General features: G+C 39.7%; 1 protein-coding gene and 1 long non-coding RNA gene across 4 annotated transcripts in view; both read right to left on the reverse strand.

Moving 5' to 3' along the window:
* Positions 1-17,183, reverse strand: part of TBC1D12 (TBC1 domain family member 12) — an 83,460-nt gene continuing 66,277 nt past the window's right edge. For all 3 annotated transcript variants that reach the window (XM_072995305.2, XM_072995308.2, XM_072995306.2), the window contains 5 exons: positions 7,365-7,436; positions 5,836-5,964; positions 5,374-5,483; positions 4,274-4,532; positions 1-1,681 (listed from right to left, as the gene is read on the reverse strand). In XM_072995305.2, coding sequence (XP_072851406.2) covers positions 1,616-1,681; positions 4,274-4,532; positions 5,374-5,483; positions 5,836-5,964; positions 7,365-7,436 — 636 coding nt within the window. In that variant the 3' untranslated portion in view covers positions 1-1,615. The remainder of the gene's footprint in view (positions 1,682-4,273; positions 4,533-5,373; positions 5,484-5,835; positions 5,965-7,364; positions 7,437-17,183) is intronic.
* On the reverse strand, positions 10,288-16,136 carry LOC144588415 (uncharacterized). The gene is made up of 2 exons (XR_013543967.1): positions 15,419-16,136; positions 10,288-10,605 (listed from the first exon to the last, which is right to left on the reverse strand). It is a non-coding gene; the product is annotated as an uncharacterized LOC144588415 (long non-coding RNA).

Below are 17,183 nucleotides of genomic sequence, written 5' to 3' on the forward strand. Positions count from 1 at the left end.
TGCTGCTTACAAGTTTTATTTACAGAGGAATTGTTACTAGTGGTCCTGGATGAAGGCTAAATTCCTTCTATTTACAATTTATATACATGTTTATACTTGAAAAGTAAGAAAACTGTACAAGAGAACCCACACAGAGGACATACACTGGAACCAAGTAAGTAAATACATAAGAAAAGGAAAAACAGTTTAACTTCAAATTGTATGTTGTAAGTAAAGTGTAGTTTTAAATCTGATAGCAACATAAATATTACAACATATTGTAAGCCAAATCTTTAAAACCGGTTCTGCAACTTCTTTTAACATTTGACAACTGAAGTGATCTCACTCTTTTCCTTTTTTTTAATGCAATGATAATTTTGACTTTATTTGCACATGACGGGACAGTGTACAAAATAACATAATGCAGTCTTATTTACATTAATACTATCAAAATGGACTTAGAAAGAACAAACATTAGCTGTTCAGAAATTTAAGAGGTATCCTTAAATATTCCCCCTCTGGTTCAAAACCATTTTAAAATGTTTTGGAGTGTGAAAGAAGTCTAAGAAGTTCATATGTCATACAGTATGATGTTGCTGAACAATAAGATAATAGACTGACAGTATGCATTTGGGGAACTCATTACTGTACACACTGCAGTTCAAAACTATTTACCACTGAATGTAAGTGAGCAAAAAGCTTTAATATATAGGGACTGAAATTTTCAACATTAACATTGCTTAAAATGTGCAAAAAGGACTTACCACTAGCTTATTAATTATACTAGTGTTTATCATCAAGTATAAGCCACTTTGATTAAAAAAACAAAAAATTCATTTGAATTTCATGGAACAGAAATCCAATTTTGCCTTTAACCACGCTGTCCACCAAGTACTTTAAAAAAAACTTCAGAAAGAAGAAGAAAATGATTCTGAATACCCATCATTTGTTTATACAAGTACACTACCCAAATGATTTACTTTATTACTGCCATCTTTATGCCAATGACCCTGTGGGGAGACTTAGTGCAGCTTTATCTTTTCTAGCATACATACATTCACTTAGCTGAAGAGTGAAGCTGCAGTTTAAAAGGAGCTTAGTAAGACATACATAAAGCTTCCTATTATCTGGCAAGCATGCATACCCCAAAAATATATCTTTTTTGGTCCTAAATATTTCACTAGTTAATTTTGGAGGTATTTGTACCAAAATGTTTGGTTCAGGTAGCAGTTTTTGGGCCTTACTTTAAACACCAGCCCTCCTCCCAAAAGTGCCTTTGTGGTAATCATAAAAAAAGGTATCCCTCAAAATTTTAAGTACCAACAAAAGTTATTACAAATTTTATTGCATTCAACTTTAAATATTAAATATGCATTAGCCACTTTCTCAGGTTCACAAGTTTTAATTGTTGCACTTCCTGTGAAAAGAACTCTTCCCACAAAAAGTTCTTTAATACTGGCAGCAGGGTGAAGACCGTCCAATTCCACCACTGCGTTCAGTCAAATACTGTCTCTTCTTTAAGTCTCCCAGGCTGTTTCTCTCTAGTGGTTTTCATGGAGAAGATGTTTAAAATCCTTTAAGAAGTGAGTGGTGTTTGATACATTTATTTATTTATTATTCCCATTAAACTTGGAAGTTAACTTTTTAGTGCTGGACTATTCTTATCTCCTTCTTTACTGTCCTTCATTAATGAGGCAAACACCTGTAAATTATTAAAATAAACGTTAATGTGAGTCATTGTATCATCGTATTAATATTAATCAATATTATTCTCAATACAGTGTCTTTCCATACATAGCAAAACAATCTATCCCCACCACAATGTTTCACAGTGGTCCAGTGCCATGACTAAGTGAAACAACATTTTGAGAGCAGCCTCATAAATACATGTCATGTTTCCTTCTACCTTCCAGTCAACAGAACAACTTCTTCCACAACAAGCAAATGAAAGGAGTATCCATTTTAATCTTCAGAAAAAGCCTCTGTGTGTGTGTGTGTGTGTGTGTGTGTGTGTGTGTGTGTGTGTGTGTGTGTGTGTGTGTGTGTGTGTGTGTGTGTGTGTGTGTGTGTGTGTGTGTGTGTGTGTGTGTGTGTGTGTGTGTGTGTGTGTGTGTGTGTGTGTGTGTGTGTGTGTGTGTAAAAATTTACTTGTTCTATATCCACATGTCGCCTTTCTTCCAGTCAGCTGAAAGTAGCATACACAGCTTTCCTCCTCACTACTTTATTCTCCACAACAAACATAAGTTTAACAAGGTTTATTAGACACACGTAAGGACCACAGTGTGAAAGTGGCCAGATTTTAGGACAAGAGTTCTGATGTATTGGTCTACACTAGGGGTCTCCAAACTACGGCCCATGGGCCACATCCACCCCGCCTTGCCATTTTACCCACCCTGTTCCCTTCAGCCCATGCACATGCAGGGGTCCGTGCATACATGCATCTGTACATGCGGGGAGGGCATGTGTGCGTGGGGTGGGAAGGGGGGCGTGTGCGCGAACGTGCAGCACACGTTCCTGTTCCTTCAGCCCTCAAAGATGTTGAAAATATCCATTGTGGCCCTCACGGTCAAAAGTTTGGAGACCCCTGGTCTACAATGTAGTAGAGCGAGAATTCATTACAGAAAGAAAAATAAGCACTCTGAATGTAAGACACATTCTGAGAAAATAATGGATGGTACTGATTGTTATGTTATGCTGGTTCTGATCTAACTTGGATGGTTAATTCCAAAAAGGATGCATATCAACCATTGACGGCTCCCTGTCATTTATAAAGTTGAGTTTGAAACTATTTTCTTTTGTACCTTCACTTTTTTGTTATCTATATCTGCAAATGTAGGGTGAGTTGCTGTTACTATGCAGATGACACTTAGCTCTACTACTACTTTTTTTTACATCTGATCTGGTATGCAATCAATGTGCTGAATAAGAGCACATCTATAGTAAGAGATATGGATACAGAAATGTATCACAGAAATGCTGTCGAGTGATTTATCTACTTGGATTCATGGGGTTTATCCTGTACTAGACAAACTTATAATTCCTCTGAAGTAACTGCTTCACAGTCCATGGCTGCTTGTTGAGACATCTTTATCTCTACAGGCACAAATAACCTCAATAGCACAGAGCTCATTTTACAACCTCAGGTGGTGATCCAACTGAAGCGTAAGTGTAATACATATAATCATGTCCTAATAACCTAGCTATATAATCCTGCCATAATAACCTTCAGGTTAGACTACTGTGCTGCCTTATATGTGTAGCTGTATTTGCAAACAATGCTGAAGGGGAAGAAGCTAGAAACTTTATAGTGTAAAATGCAATTTCTAGATTACTATAGGGGATCATCTTGCATTGAGTGGTTCAAAATGCTGGCTTCAACATTTACGGCTGGAGATTTATCTCTGAAAGACCTTCATAGGCATCCTTCAGTCTCGAGAGATTATGGTAACATGCTCTGTATAGAGGACTTGGAACAGCATCTAGTGTTTTGATGCTGTACGCGAGTGTCCTCTCCAGGGCATGAAGCCTGAGTAAAATAATATGGAGGACAGGGTGTTACCCAACCAGCAAATCCCCCTTCTCCACGTCGCTGAAATAGTCCAATGGAAAGGCAAGAGCCAATACAACTGGTTCCAGTGATGTCGCAGGAGTTGACAGAATGACACAAACTGCCTCCGGGACTCCGGCTCCGGATTTTGCCTCAAGGTTTACTCCTGAAGCCTTTTTCATCAGTGGATATAGCCATAAGGCAAGTGGAGGTTCGAAGTCAGAGTTTTCCTTTTCCTAGATGGGCTGCCTTCTAGGGCTGATGAGTCTCACCTACCCGGTCTGTTCCCTCATGGCATGGGCGGCGATGGCAGCACCTCAGTGTGGTTGTGAAATCGGAGTTTTCTTTCTCCTAGATGGGCTGCCTTTCATTTGCCTACAAATGTACCTGGCCTCTACACACAGATTCTCAGCAAAGGACATTTGCCAGATTCTACTACCATTTGAGAATTGGTTATTCGGGAAGGACCCCCAATGGTGGCATCCCAGTTATAAAATGCTATACACAGGGAGACTAGGGACAGTCCTTCAGCACCAGTTAAAGACTTATCTTCCCAGATCTGTCAAATCAGTTTCATCTCTGCTTTATAAATCCCTTTTCAATGTTGATGGTTTTAATAAGCTGTTTTTGAAAGTTTTTCATTTTTGTTTGTTTGTAAGTTGTTTGAATAACAGAATATCAGTTCTTTAATACATTCATTTTAATATTAATTTTAAATATATTTAACTAGATATGTTTGTCACTTACCTGGGCCCATTTTTTGTTACTATTCTGCATCTGAATAGATGTAATACAGCTGAAGAGCTTCTCTGATGTGATGTCTTCAGGCAGCTTTGTTAGAAACTGTGCTATATGAATGAAGTCCATCTGAAGGAGAATATCTTCATATAACCTAAGAATTCCTAAACCAGTTCTGAACAAAAATTCTTCTCCATCTCTACAAAAGACATCCCAGACTCGACAGGCCAAATCAAGGGGTAGTGACTTGCTGTACAGGGTGAAGATCCTGCATTTTGAAATTGTAACACATCAAGGCACAGGAAAACAAAGCACATGCCCTGATTCCATCTTTCAATATTAATGACAACTTTGTTTAAACATCATGTAATGCTTCAGATCTAGGAAGATGACAATAGACATTCCACTCGAACAAGTTTATCTGCCTAATTTAACCCATTTCCCACAAAACAGTACCACCAAGGTCTTCCTGGGTTGTAACACGGAGGAGTGAGTGGGAAAACCACCTTGCCTAAAGCAAATTTTCACTGATGCAATTGTAAACATGGCAAATTGCTCAGAATAGGTTTAAGGCTTGCAGGGTTTCCTTTATTAAAAAACTAAAATCCCAGAGTAGGCTACCTGAAGCTATTAGCAAAACAGTGGCTTAGAAGGATGAGGAACAGATTTATAATTAAGAAGCAACTCTACCCCTGGACATAGATAGAGCCAAGGAGCTTCTTTCTGCTACAACAGAACTCTTATTCTTTAACAAAAAAAATCACACCTGCTTCTCTACCAACCTTCTTTCTTCTATACCAGCAGTCTATTTTAAGTAGGGGAGCCTTCTGTCATTGTCATGAAACAAATGGAAGCCAAAAACCACTGGCCATATTCCATATATCCCTCACAGATCTATCACTGAATCTACTTTTTATGTCCATGTCTAGTTTAATCACCCACATCATAATTTCATTAACACTATCCCAATTTGGCCCACTTTCAACCACAGAAGAAACGTTTCCCAGGGAGCCATTTCTTTTGTGTCAACTATCAGTTCTAAATCCCTCAATTTAACTTGATGTGGCCATAAATGAAAAGAAATAAATCTGAATAATCCCTAAACTTACCAATCTATCAAGTATATATCAGGGGTAAGATTGTAGGATTTAAAATGATGAAACAACTTGGGGAGGTTTTCTTCAAAAAATACTTCAAATGCTGCAAAGTACTTCAGCATCTGTTTAAAAAAAGGGAAAAATAAGAATAATCTTGTTCAGAAGAACAGTGCTAAACTGTGAAGGAACTATAGAATATATTCTGCTGGTTTAAGGAAAAAGAACAACATATTATCTCATATATGTCTCCAACAATAACTTTAGGCACTATTCAAACACACACCATTTCGTCTCCCAGATTCCCTGCAATATGGAGAACAGCAAAATTTTTACTTATATAGATATCTAAATCTTCCCTATAATACCAAGAAATTACACCAACTATTTAACAGAGTATGGTATATAAAATAACACAGTCAAGTAAAAACCTGGAGTAAGAATATTAACATAAGGTACATATACATGAGTACATACCATGCTGTGATCCACACGGAAAAAGGCCAGCTGGCATGGCTTATTCAGGAGGTTGGCAAAAGCAATAAAAGCATCTGCCTCTTCCAGATTAAGAATGAGGACCGCAGCAATGAAGGACATTCCCTGGACCTTTAAATTACAAAAGCAGTGGGTGAGCATACCGAGTAGAGTCACATTTTTCATGTCAAGGCAATTGTCCATCTTCTTCCTATTGTTCCTCTTCTGCCAGATACTGAACATCATTGTGGATGTATGGACTCTGGATTTAGTACCTCTAAAGACATGTTGTGCCACATCCAATCCAGTCTTCTAGGTCCTATAACCATTAAGTTCTTATATCTCTTATCCCATTTATCCAACCCTGAGTGAGCAACTGTAATGTGTATACAGATACACACACCACTGTATATAGTATATACAATTATGTATAAGCTAATTTCACTGACTACTAGTGTACTACCATCATAATAAATTATGAAAAGCAGAGTAATGAGTTACAGAAATGTTACATTTATTTTGTACTGCACACATTGAGATGTATCACTCAAACTGTCAAAGCAGTTAAGGGGAAGTAATACAGTCACATTTCAGGTTTCTACTCGTGGGTAGATGGGTTAAAGTGTACAACATTGCGAATGACAAAACCATACCTCTTAGTTTCTATAGAAAGAAGCTAAAAGTGGTAGTTCCAAACTAATATGTTACAGCAAAAGAAACCTGTGCATCCACAGACATGGCGGCATTCAGGGGTTTTCTCCCCTGCCTGGGAAAAATGTCACTGGGAAATACTGTACTTCTGTGCATGTTTCAGCAGAAGCTTCATTTGTCCTACCAGTGATTAGTCCCAGGCAAGTTTGCATCATCATTTATAGAACTATAGAGTTGGAAAGGATCCCAAAACTTTCCAATGAATCAGGAAATCCACAGCCAAAGCATTCTTGAATGATGGCCACCAACCTCTATTTAAAAATCCCTAATGGGGGAAAGTCCATCTTTCCGAGATAGTCCATTTCACTGTCAAACAGCTTTTACAGACAGGAGTTTTTTCCTAATATTTAGTCAAGATTGCTTTTCTTGTAATTTGAATCCATTAGTTCAGTTCCTCTCCTCTAGAACAATAGAAAACAATTTTGCATCATCCTCCATACAATAGACTTTCCAATATCTGAAGATGGCTATAATGGCATTTCTCATTTGTCTGTTCTCTAAGAAAAACACATCAAACTGCCGCAACTATTTTGCACCAGGCTTGGCTTCCAGACCATCACCTGAAGTGCTCTGGATCCCTTTCACATTTTCAATCTCCTTCTTCAAATGTTGTGGCCATTAGAAACTTGCCCTTTGTTATAAGACATCCTATCGTACTACAGATAAACCAGTACCAATAGATGCAGAAGGCTATTCCTCTGCTTCTTCTGTCTCCTCTATGAATTCTGATGAACATATGGCTATCATGTGGATTTAAATTAACCTCTGCACCTCTACTTTATTACAAATAAAGTATACTACAATATTGTACAGATACTTACATATCCTACATCAGGTCTGTAACATGTATATGCTCCCAAGACACTGTGCAAAAGATCATGATAAGGCCCACCCTAAAGTGGAAATAGTGGAGGAAAAGAGGTATGTTTTAATACTAGAGAAATAAGGTAAATTTTACTTAAAATTCAGAATAACGCACACAACACATACCCCACAGACTTACTACATGTTGGAATTTCAAACCCAAATGCAAACCAAAGTTACTTCAGTTGCCATTTACATGAAGAATATATTTAGAAAGTTGAAGCAAGTGCATAATATCAACACTTGTTTACATGAATTAATAGTCATAAACTTCAACTCCGATCATTAAAAAGGAAAAATACAAACTAGATTCAATCCAGTCAAATAATATCTAGCAGATTGATTATATATAACTGTAACAACTCAAGACTGCAGACTCAGCCATCTGTACATACCAACATGTGTTTCTCACACATTTATTTAAAATTAAAATGTTTTTATTCCTAAAATATGCTGGCTCTTTACAGAAGATTACTGCATGAATCATAAACTTAGATTAAATTACGCATCCTTCAGTCTCGAGAGACTATGGTAACGTGCTCTGTATGGAGGACTTGGAACAGCATCTAGTGTGGCTGAGAAGGCCAATTCGAGAGTGACACTCCCTTCCACACTGAAGTCAAATACAATCTGTCCCCTGTCCAGATCCCTGATTTTGCTAGTTTCGGGTCTGCCTCTTTGCCTCAGCCTTGTTGACAAGGGTCTCTTCAAATTGGGAGAGGCCGGAGGCAGAGCTTCATCACGGTGCTGCCAGCAGCTCCCAGGAACAGCTCCCGGGAAAAGCTGGAACCGCCCGGTCTGGGGGTCCCTCTAGAAATGGGGAATCGAAGGGGAGACCAGGAGAGGTCTCTCTGAAGCACTTGGTGAGCACCAGAAGGAAGAAGATTGGGCAGCAACCTGGTATTTCTTTCTTCTGAAAATTCACCTGAGCACAGATCGGATGTGGGAGCCATTTTGGCAGAGAGCTGTGAGCACCTCCACCACCATCCACCCCCGAGGAGAGGAGAACAAGCAATACGGCATTGAAAATATATAACAACAAGGTAAGTTGAAGCCTTTGATTTATGAACAACCCTATTAAGCTGAAAAAGAAATTAGAGTGAAAATACTTGGCCGAAAGAAGATAAGGAGTGGCGAGTTTTGCTTACCAGCCTGCTTCTTCAAAAACGAAACTGATTCTCAAACAGCAGGCTGGTTCAAGGCCGAAAGAGAGACAGTGAGATGGAAAAATCTTTTGTTTCCGGAAAAAATCCCAGAGTGAAATACAAATGAAAAGGCTTTAAGAGATTGAAATTTTGCGAATGCTGTTTAGCCTGGACCTTTTTCCCTAGACTGCGTGGTACTCTGATAACAGAATCTTGCTGGGTTTTTGGAGAAGGAGGAATAAGCTTTTGGAAGAAAGAAATTGGACTGTGAATCATCAGTGAGACGACGTAACAAACTAGACTGAGGAGCTAGGAAAACCAGGACTGGAGTTTTCTTCTTTTATTGAATCTTTGGATTAATGGAAAGAACATCAGGCAGATTATAAGAATATCTACTGGAGAGATTGACTCCCTGTGTCTGCTGTTTAGTCTGGATTTTTTTTTTTTTTTTGGCTGGACTGTGTGGGACTCTCATAATATTGCCGCGGGTGTAATTTAAATTGTTGGGCTAAAAGTTGATTTATATACTATAATATCTGTGTATGGATGGGAGGAAGAACCTAGGGGAGGTTTATGATTGTAGGTTGGGTTTGTTGATAAAATAGTGGAAATTTCGGAAAGATATTTGAGGGTTGGCCACTTTGGTAAAGGATATAGTACTATTTATACAGACCCTACTTATTGGAAAGATTGAAATGGCCTCCAAAAAATTAAAGTATCAAATGTTTGGCACTTTGTATGCCCAATCTCAAAATTTGGGAATAGAGGCACAAAAATCAGATGAGTCCGTAGATAAACACCTTCTGTTGCAGTTCCAAACGCGTGCTTCAGCAGCATGACAGCAAAAAAGATTTGAAACAGAGTTGGCACGAGGACACAGCCGTTTCACTCTGCTTCGGATGTCAAAGGGATCTGATGTTGAGCCTTCAAAAACTACAGTGCCCTTCATTCCCTCATGAAAGGACCTGATGATGTTAAGGAGTTGAGGTGGACATCCAATCTGGGGAAGTATTTTAACAAGGCCGTTCCTGCTAACCAAATCAAAGGCTTTTGTGATATCTATGAAGACCACAAAGAGTGGCTGTCATTGTTCCCTACATTTCTCCTGCAGCTGTCTGAGGGAGAATACCATGTCAGTGGTGGATCTTTCCATCATACACCTCTTGACCCCCCTCTTTTCTGTTTTTGTTTTTTGTTTTGTGTATTATATGATTTAATGTAGTGCTTTCTTCTTTTAGAATTGTCTATTTTCGTTGTCTTATATTATTTTTATGGTTGTTAGCCGCCTAGAGTGGTCATTTCGGACCAGATAGGCGGGGTATAAATCAAATAAATAAATAAATAAATAAATAAATAAATAAATAAATAAATAAATAAATAAATAAATAAATAAATAAATAAATAAATATTAGCTCGAAATCTACACTGTGATTCTGGATAGACTCTGTCTGCAAGCACCTGGAATCTCTTCAGCACAACATGGGCAAGCAGCTTCCCTACGACGCTGAGAAGACAAATGCCACGGTAGTTATTGCAGTTGCCCGTCTCCTTTGTTCTTATACAATGTGACGATGTTTGCACGAATACATCAATGTTTGCATCCTTCATGCCCACCTTCCCTCCAGCAAAGACAAAAGATTTCATACAGTTCAGTGGTGATATCTCTTTACAGCACTTCAACAAGGATGTTATCTTTCCCAGGTGCCTTGCCAGATGTGAGGGAATCCAAGAACGCTTTTATTTCTGCTAAAGTTGGTTCACTGTCCAGCTCTTCCAAGACAGGTAGGCACTCAATGTTATTTAATGCTTCTTCAGTTACTATATTCTCTTTGGAATATAGCTCAGAGTAGTGCTGCACACAGCGTTCCATCTGCTATGCTTGGTCCTGGATGATCATGCCTGTAGAAGACTTCAGGGGAGCAGATTTCTTCTGTATTGGACCTAAAGCCTGCTTCATATCATCATACATTCCTTTGATGTTACCTGTGCCCGCTGGTATCTGTATCTGAGAGCAGAGTTGAAGCGAATAATCATTGGAACATCTCCTGGCAGCCTGTGTCGTGGTATGGTTAAACCGGCATTTGTTCCCTGAGATTCTGGAAAGACTTACTAAAAGAACAGCTGCAAGACATCACAGCTGTAGCTGATAAGAGACATTGTATATAAGGCAAAAACGCCAGTACTTGGTGTGGGTTAATGTTGGTGAAGAGTTACGTGTGTAGGAGTGTTCGTTTGCTGTTAACTGCTGTATATCTACTGTTATTTTCTACTACTACTGCTTATCATCTCAAGTAAAATACCTCTAAAGAAGGACTGACTTCGTTCATTGTGCTTCTTTCTGCTGGACATCTGCTAAATTCTTCAAACAAAACACAACAGGTTATGGGATCCAGCCTGCGCTTCTGAGAGCAGCAAAGCTTGAGAGCAGTGAGTAGCATTGAAGATAAAACAGCGACAGAGAATGTCGGACACAGATGAAGGACCAGGAATGTCTGGAGGAGCGGCAGCTATAACTCAACAGATAACTCTCTATCCTATATGTCGTTTAAATGAGACAAATTATGCAGCATGGTCTCATAAGATGCAACTGCTACTGAAAAGGGAGTCATTATGGTCCGTAGTAGAAGCAACACCCACCCCCTTGACTGGAGAAAATCTACAAAAGGATGAGAGGGCACAAGCTCATATTGGATTGAGCGTGGACGATGAATTGCTTGTGCACATACGAGGCTTGAACACAGCTAAACAATGTTGGGATGCACTTAAAGAAATCTACACACGCCAGTCTGTGGCCTCGAAAATAAGCCTGTCCAGACGCTTATACAACACAAAATTGGAGCCTGGAGGTGATTTACGAGCTCATCTTCGTCTCATGAAGAAAACGCTCAAAGATTTAGAGGACGTAGGAGTGAACATTCCAGAGCTACAGAAAGTACTAATTGTGCTAGGCTCATTAGATAGCAGCTGGGACGTATTTGCTCTGACCTTGGAGGCGATTCCGGAGAGCACATTAACCCTTCCATATATCACCAGCCGACTGCTGGAAGAGGAGGAGAAACGGCGAGAGCACACACAGGAAAGGAGGAGGGAAAGAACCCATCCATCTACAGCAAAGACAACAGAGAAGGAAGAGGCACCACACGTGTATGCAGCACGAAGATGCTACTGTTGTGGTTCAACATCTCACATTCAGCGCTACTGCAAGTCAAAAGAGTCAAGACGACGTGGGAAGACTGCAGGACGAGGCAAAGTAGCTGTGGTGAGAACACAAGATCCAGAGGAAGGACAATGGCTGATCGATAGTGGCGCCAGCTGTCACATTTGCTGTGACCCAACAAGGTACAAGAACTTGAAACCCTCCGAAAGGACTCAAGTAAGCTTAGCCAATGGAGCATCTGCAAAAGTTGAAGGGACTGGTAAAGTATATGTACCTGGGTTGCATGATGTAATATCTAACGTTTTATGTGTACCCTCACTCAAACAAAGCTTGTTAAGCGTATCATGCTTATTGCTAGAGGGCTTCACAGTACAATTTAAAGGAAAAACATGCAATATTACAAAAGGGGACAAGTGTATAAAGGTGCCAATGAGAGATAATCTCTTTATCCTAGAAGCCACTCCTAAGGCTGAGGTGGCAAGAGCATTGTGCACAAACAAAGAAACCCATAAAGCATGTGCACATCTATGGCATAATCGCCTAGCTCACATAAATTACAAATATATACAAAAAACAGCTGAATTGGCTCGTGGCATAAACGTGCAAGAATGTAATAAATATGTGGATTGTCACACCTGTAAGCAAGTAAAATCACGAAAAGCCCCTGTAAACAAGAAGAGTGACAGACAATCACAAAAACCTTTTGAATTGGTTCATGCAGATATAGTAGGACCATTCAAAGCCACGGTGGGAGGAGCAAAATATTTTCTACTAATAGTTGATGATTACTCTCGATTTACATTCTGTTACCTACTGAAAGAAAAGAGGGAAGCATTTCAAAAATTTAGAGATTGGGTTCATATGATAGAGCGCAGATTCAACCACAAGGTGGCGCAATTACAAACAGATAGAGGGGGAGAATTCATGAGCAATGCCATGAAATCCTGGCTTGAAAAGACAGGAATCCAACATAGGACTACTAACCCGTACTCACCAGCTGAAAATTCAGTTGCTGAAAGAAAGGCAGGAGTACTACAGATCATGAAAGATGCTTTACTAAATCAATCAAAGCTAAGTCAAGTATTCTGGGGGGAAGCACTGCAATGTGCTACACATTTGGTTAATAGGGTATATAGTAGATCTGTAGATAACATTCCATATAACTTGCTGTATGGGAAGGCACCAGATCTATCCTATATCAGAAGTTTTGGTGCTTATGCTTTTGTACATCTGCCAAAATCCCAAAGAAAGAAGGGAGCCTCTAAAACTCAAAAACTCATATGTGTTGGATATTCACCTTTCACAAAAGGGTATAGATTTCTAACTAAAGATAAGCGAAATATAGTGATTTCCAGATCAGCTAATTTCTGTGAACAAGAACTATTACCCCAAAAGGAGGAGAATTATTTTCCTACATCAGACATACCCCTCATATTGCAGGAAAGAGAAAATGAGTTGACAAAGCAACATACACCAGCAAAAACACATAGTGAGGATGAGGAGCATAAACCTTTAACTCCTTCCATAACTCCAAAAGCCATAAAACAAGAAACAACACCGCCTATAGAGCGCAGCCCTATAGTACAGAGAAGAGAACTTCCACCAAGAACAACAAGGGGAGTACCACCCCAAAGGTTCGTTGTAGGAGAAGCTGTAGCATATAATGTACAACTTGAACCCCAAAAATATGAGGACATTCTCGAATTACCAACAAGTGAAAGGAAAAAGTGGTTTGAAGCAATGCATCAAGAGATGCAAGCCATGAAAACACTCGGTGTCTTCACCACTTGTAATTTACCACCAGGAAAGCAAGCTATAGGTTGCAGGTGGGTATATAGAATCAAACCCCAGGAGGGAGCAGATCCCATATATAGGGCACGTTTAGTAGCAAAAGGATTCTCACAAAAGAAAGATATAGATTATGGGGAAATATTTTCACCTACGGTAGCAGCTCAGACCATTAGATATGTCTTAGCACTAGCAGCTCAAAGACAGTGGCATGTGCATCACTATGATGTACAGACAGCTTACCTGAATGCCACACTTGAGGAAACATTGTATATGGAACAAGCACCAGGTTTCGAGCTACCAGAAATAGGCATAGAGCAAAAGGTATACCAATTGAATCGCTCTATATACGGCCTAAAACAATCTGCTAGAAGATGGGCTCTACATCTAAAGGAAAAATTGGAAAGCCTGGGCTTTAAAGCCACAAAAGCTGATGCATGTTTATTCATAAAAGGTACAGGTACTAAACAAATAATAGTGATATGTTATGTTGATGACCTACTGATAATGAGTGCTGATATGAAGCAAATAGAACACACAGCAATAAACCTAAAGAAAGAATTTACTCTAAAAGCACTAGGACCAGTAAAGCAATACCTAGGAGTAGAAATAGAAATAATACCAAAGGGTTTTGCACTGCATCAAAATCAGAAAATTAAACAACTCCTAGAAACATGGAGGATGTCAGATTGTAAACCGGCTAGAACTCCTATGACTGTAGGAAGCCAAATTGCAGAAGAAAATACTGAACAATATCCTCATGTAGAACAATACAAATCATTGTTAGGAAGTTTGCAACACATAGCCTTATGGCCAAGGCCTGACATATGTAATGCAATTAACATTCTAAGTAGATATTCAAATAATCCAAGCCACAAAAACTGGACAGATCTAAAGAGAGTGTTAAGATATCTAAAAGGCACAACAGATCTGAAACTTAACATTACACCAGTGGGTGAACTAACAATTAAATGTTATGTGGATAGTGACTGGGCAAATGATGCAGAAGATAGAAAGTCCACATCAGGTAATGCCATAATATTTGGAAACACTTTGGTAGATTGGTCAGTAAAGAAACAAGCATACCTAGCATTATCAACCTGCGAATCAGAATTTGCATCAATTTCACAACTATGTACAAGTCTGATATGGATTAAACAATTGATGAAAGATTTGGGAATAGACCAAAATGATCCAATTACTGTATATGAAGATAATATGGCATGTATAAAATTAGCCAACTCTGAAAAGGTTAAAACAAGAAGCAAACATGTGGACATCAGATATCACAATGTGAGGCAAGCGGTACAAGAAGGGATAATTACCCTAAATTATTGCCCAACAGAAGAAAATCTGGCAGATATACTGACGAAGCCTCTGTCAGAACCAAAATTCATTAAAGGTGTACAAATGATGGGAATGAAATGAATATGTAATATATATATGCCTAACAAATATGTAAAATGTACACTGTATAAATGAAATGTATATGTACAGTATACAATAACCAAATGAAGGTCTGTATACATGTAAAATTAAACTGTAAAACAATATATATATAAATAAGAACCAGAAACTCAGAGACAAATGGGAGGAGTGTCGTGGTATGGTTAAACCGGCATTTGTTCCCTGAGATTCTGGAAAGACTTACTAAAAGAACAGCTGCAAGACATCACAGCTGTAGCTGATAAGAGACATTGTATATAAGGCAAAAACGCCAGTACTTGGTGTGGGTTAATGTTGGTGAAGAGTTACGTGTGTAGGAGTGTTCGTTTGCTGTTAACTGCTGTATATCTACTGTTATTTTCTACTACTACTGCTTATCATCTCAAGTAAAATACCTCTAAAGAAGGACTGACTTCGTTCATTGTGCTTCTTTCTGCTGGACATCTGCTAAATTCTTCAAACAAAACACAACAGCCTGTTGGACTTTGCTATGAGCAGCTCGAAGAGCCTGCAAGTTGTACTCATTAGGACAGGCTTTGTATGCTGCTAGAGCTCTCCTCTTCTCCTCGATGGCTGGCATCAGCTCCTCTGAATGGGCTTCAAACCAGTTTGCCATCTTTTTGGTCTTCTTGCCAAATGTAGACAAGGAGGTGTTATAAACAGTGTTCTTGAAATGTTCCCATCATTCAGGTGCATTTCTATCAGCCAGGCCTGGAAGGGTTTCCTCAAGCGCTTGGGCAAATTCCTCCACTTTTCTTTGATTGCGGGTCTTGCTGATGTCAATACGTGGTCTTCCTTCCTTTTTCATGTGATACAATCTCTTTGTTCGCAGTTTTACTCTACTACACACCAGGGAGTGATCAGTATTGCAATCAGCACTCTGGTAACTGTGTGTGATTGTTAATACTAGGAAGGCTAGAACGTCTAGTGAGGATCAGATCGAGCTGATGCCAATGCTTGGATCTTGGATGTCTCCAGGAAGCTCTGTGTTGAAGCTTCGTATTAAAGAACATGTTGCTGACACAAAGACCATAATAGCAGCAAAACTCCAGCAAGCACTGGCAATTTTCGTTCATCTTCCCAATGCCAAAACAGCCTAGACAAGTGGGCCGAGAATTCGTGATCAGCACCAAACTAGCGTTAAAGTCTCCAAGAATGAACAGTGTTTCTCTCTCTCTCTCTCTCTCTCTCTCTCTCTCTCAGGGAGTTTTTTGATAGTAGCTGCCAGATCGTCATAGAATTTGTCTTTCACTTCTGTTGTGTATGACAGTGTTGGTGCATATGCACTAATGAGGGTGACCAGTCCCACTGATGAGTGGAGCTGCAGAGACAGGATTCTTTCACACTCCACAGTAGGTGGAACAATGGATCTCAGCAGAGTATTTCTGACTGCAAAGCCAACACCATATTCCCTGGTCTCATTCGATGGTTTTCCCTGCCAGAAGAATGAGAATTTTTTTTCTTTGACAGATCCCATGTCTGACAATCTCGTCTCTTGCAGGACAACAATGTCCATCTGCAGTCTACTCTGTTCCATGTCAATGACAGCTGTCTTGCGCATGTTGTCTATTTCCTGCAAGTCATCAGAAAATAGCTAGGGGTCATTGTCCGAACATTCCAGGTGCCCAACCTTAGGGCAGAAGTTTTCTTATGATTGTTGCATGGTTATCGATCTGCTTGTCAGCTTTCATCCTAAACCCCACTCACCCCATGAGGTTAACAGACTGTGGCAAGGTGCACCTTACTGGCTGAGGATTGCCCAGCTTAAGGCAGGCGGTAGCTACCTAGTGAGGTGCAATGACTTCTCCCACCGTCGGAAGTAGTCCCTGGCGTAATGCTCTACGCCAATTGAGCAAAGACTTATAACCGGTAACTGCTACTTCCCGTGTTGTTTCAACGCTGTATGCGAAGCTGGAGTGTCCTCTCCAGAGCACGAAGCCTGGGTAAAATAATATGGAGGATAGCGTTATCCAAGCAGCAAATCCCCCCTCTCCACATCGCTGAAATAGTCCAATGGAAAGGTAAGAGCCAATACAACTGGTTCCAGCAACGTTGCAGGAGTTGCCAGAACAACACGAACTGCCTCTGGGACTCTGGCTCCGGATTTTGCCTCGAGGTTAACTCCTGAAGCCTTTTCCATCAGTGGATACAGCCACAAGGCAGTGGAGGTTTGAAATTGGAGTTTTTCTTCCCTAGAATGGGCTGCCTTCCAAGGCTGACAAACCCCACCTACCCAGCCT

The sequence above is a fragment of the Pogona vitticeps genome, chromosome 3 (assembly GCF_051106095.1).
Source record: "Pogona vitticeps strain Pit_001003342236 chromosome 3, PviZW2.1, whole genome shotgun sequence".
Taxonomy (NCBI): domain Eukaryota; kingdom Metazoa; phylum Chordata; class Lepidosauria; order Squamata; family Agamidae; genus Pogona; species Pogona vitticeps.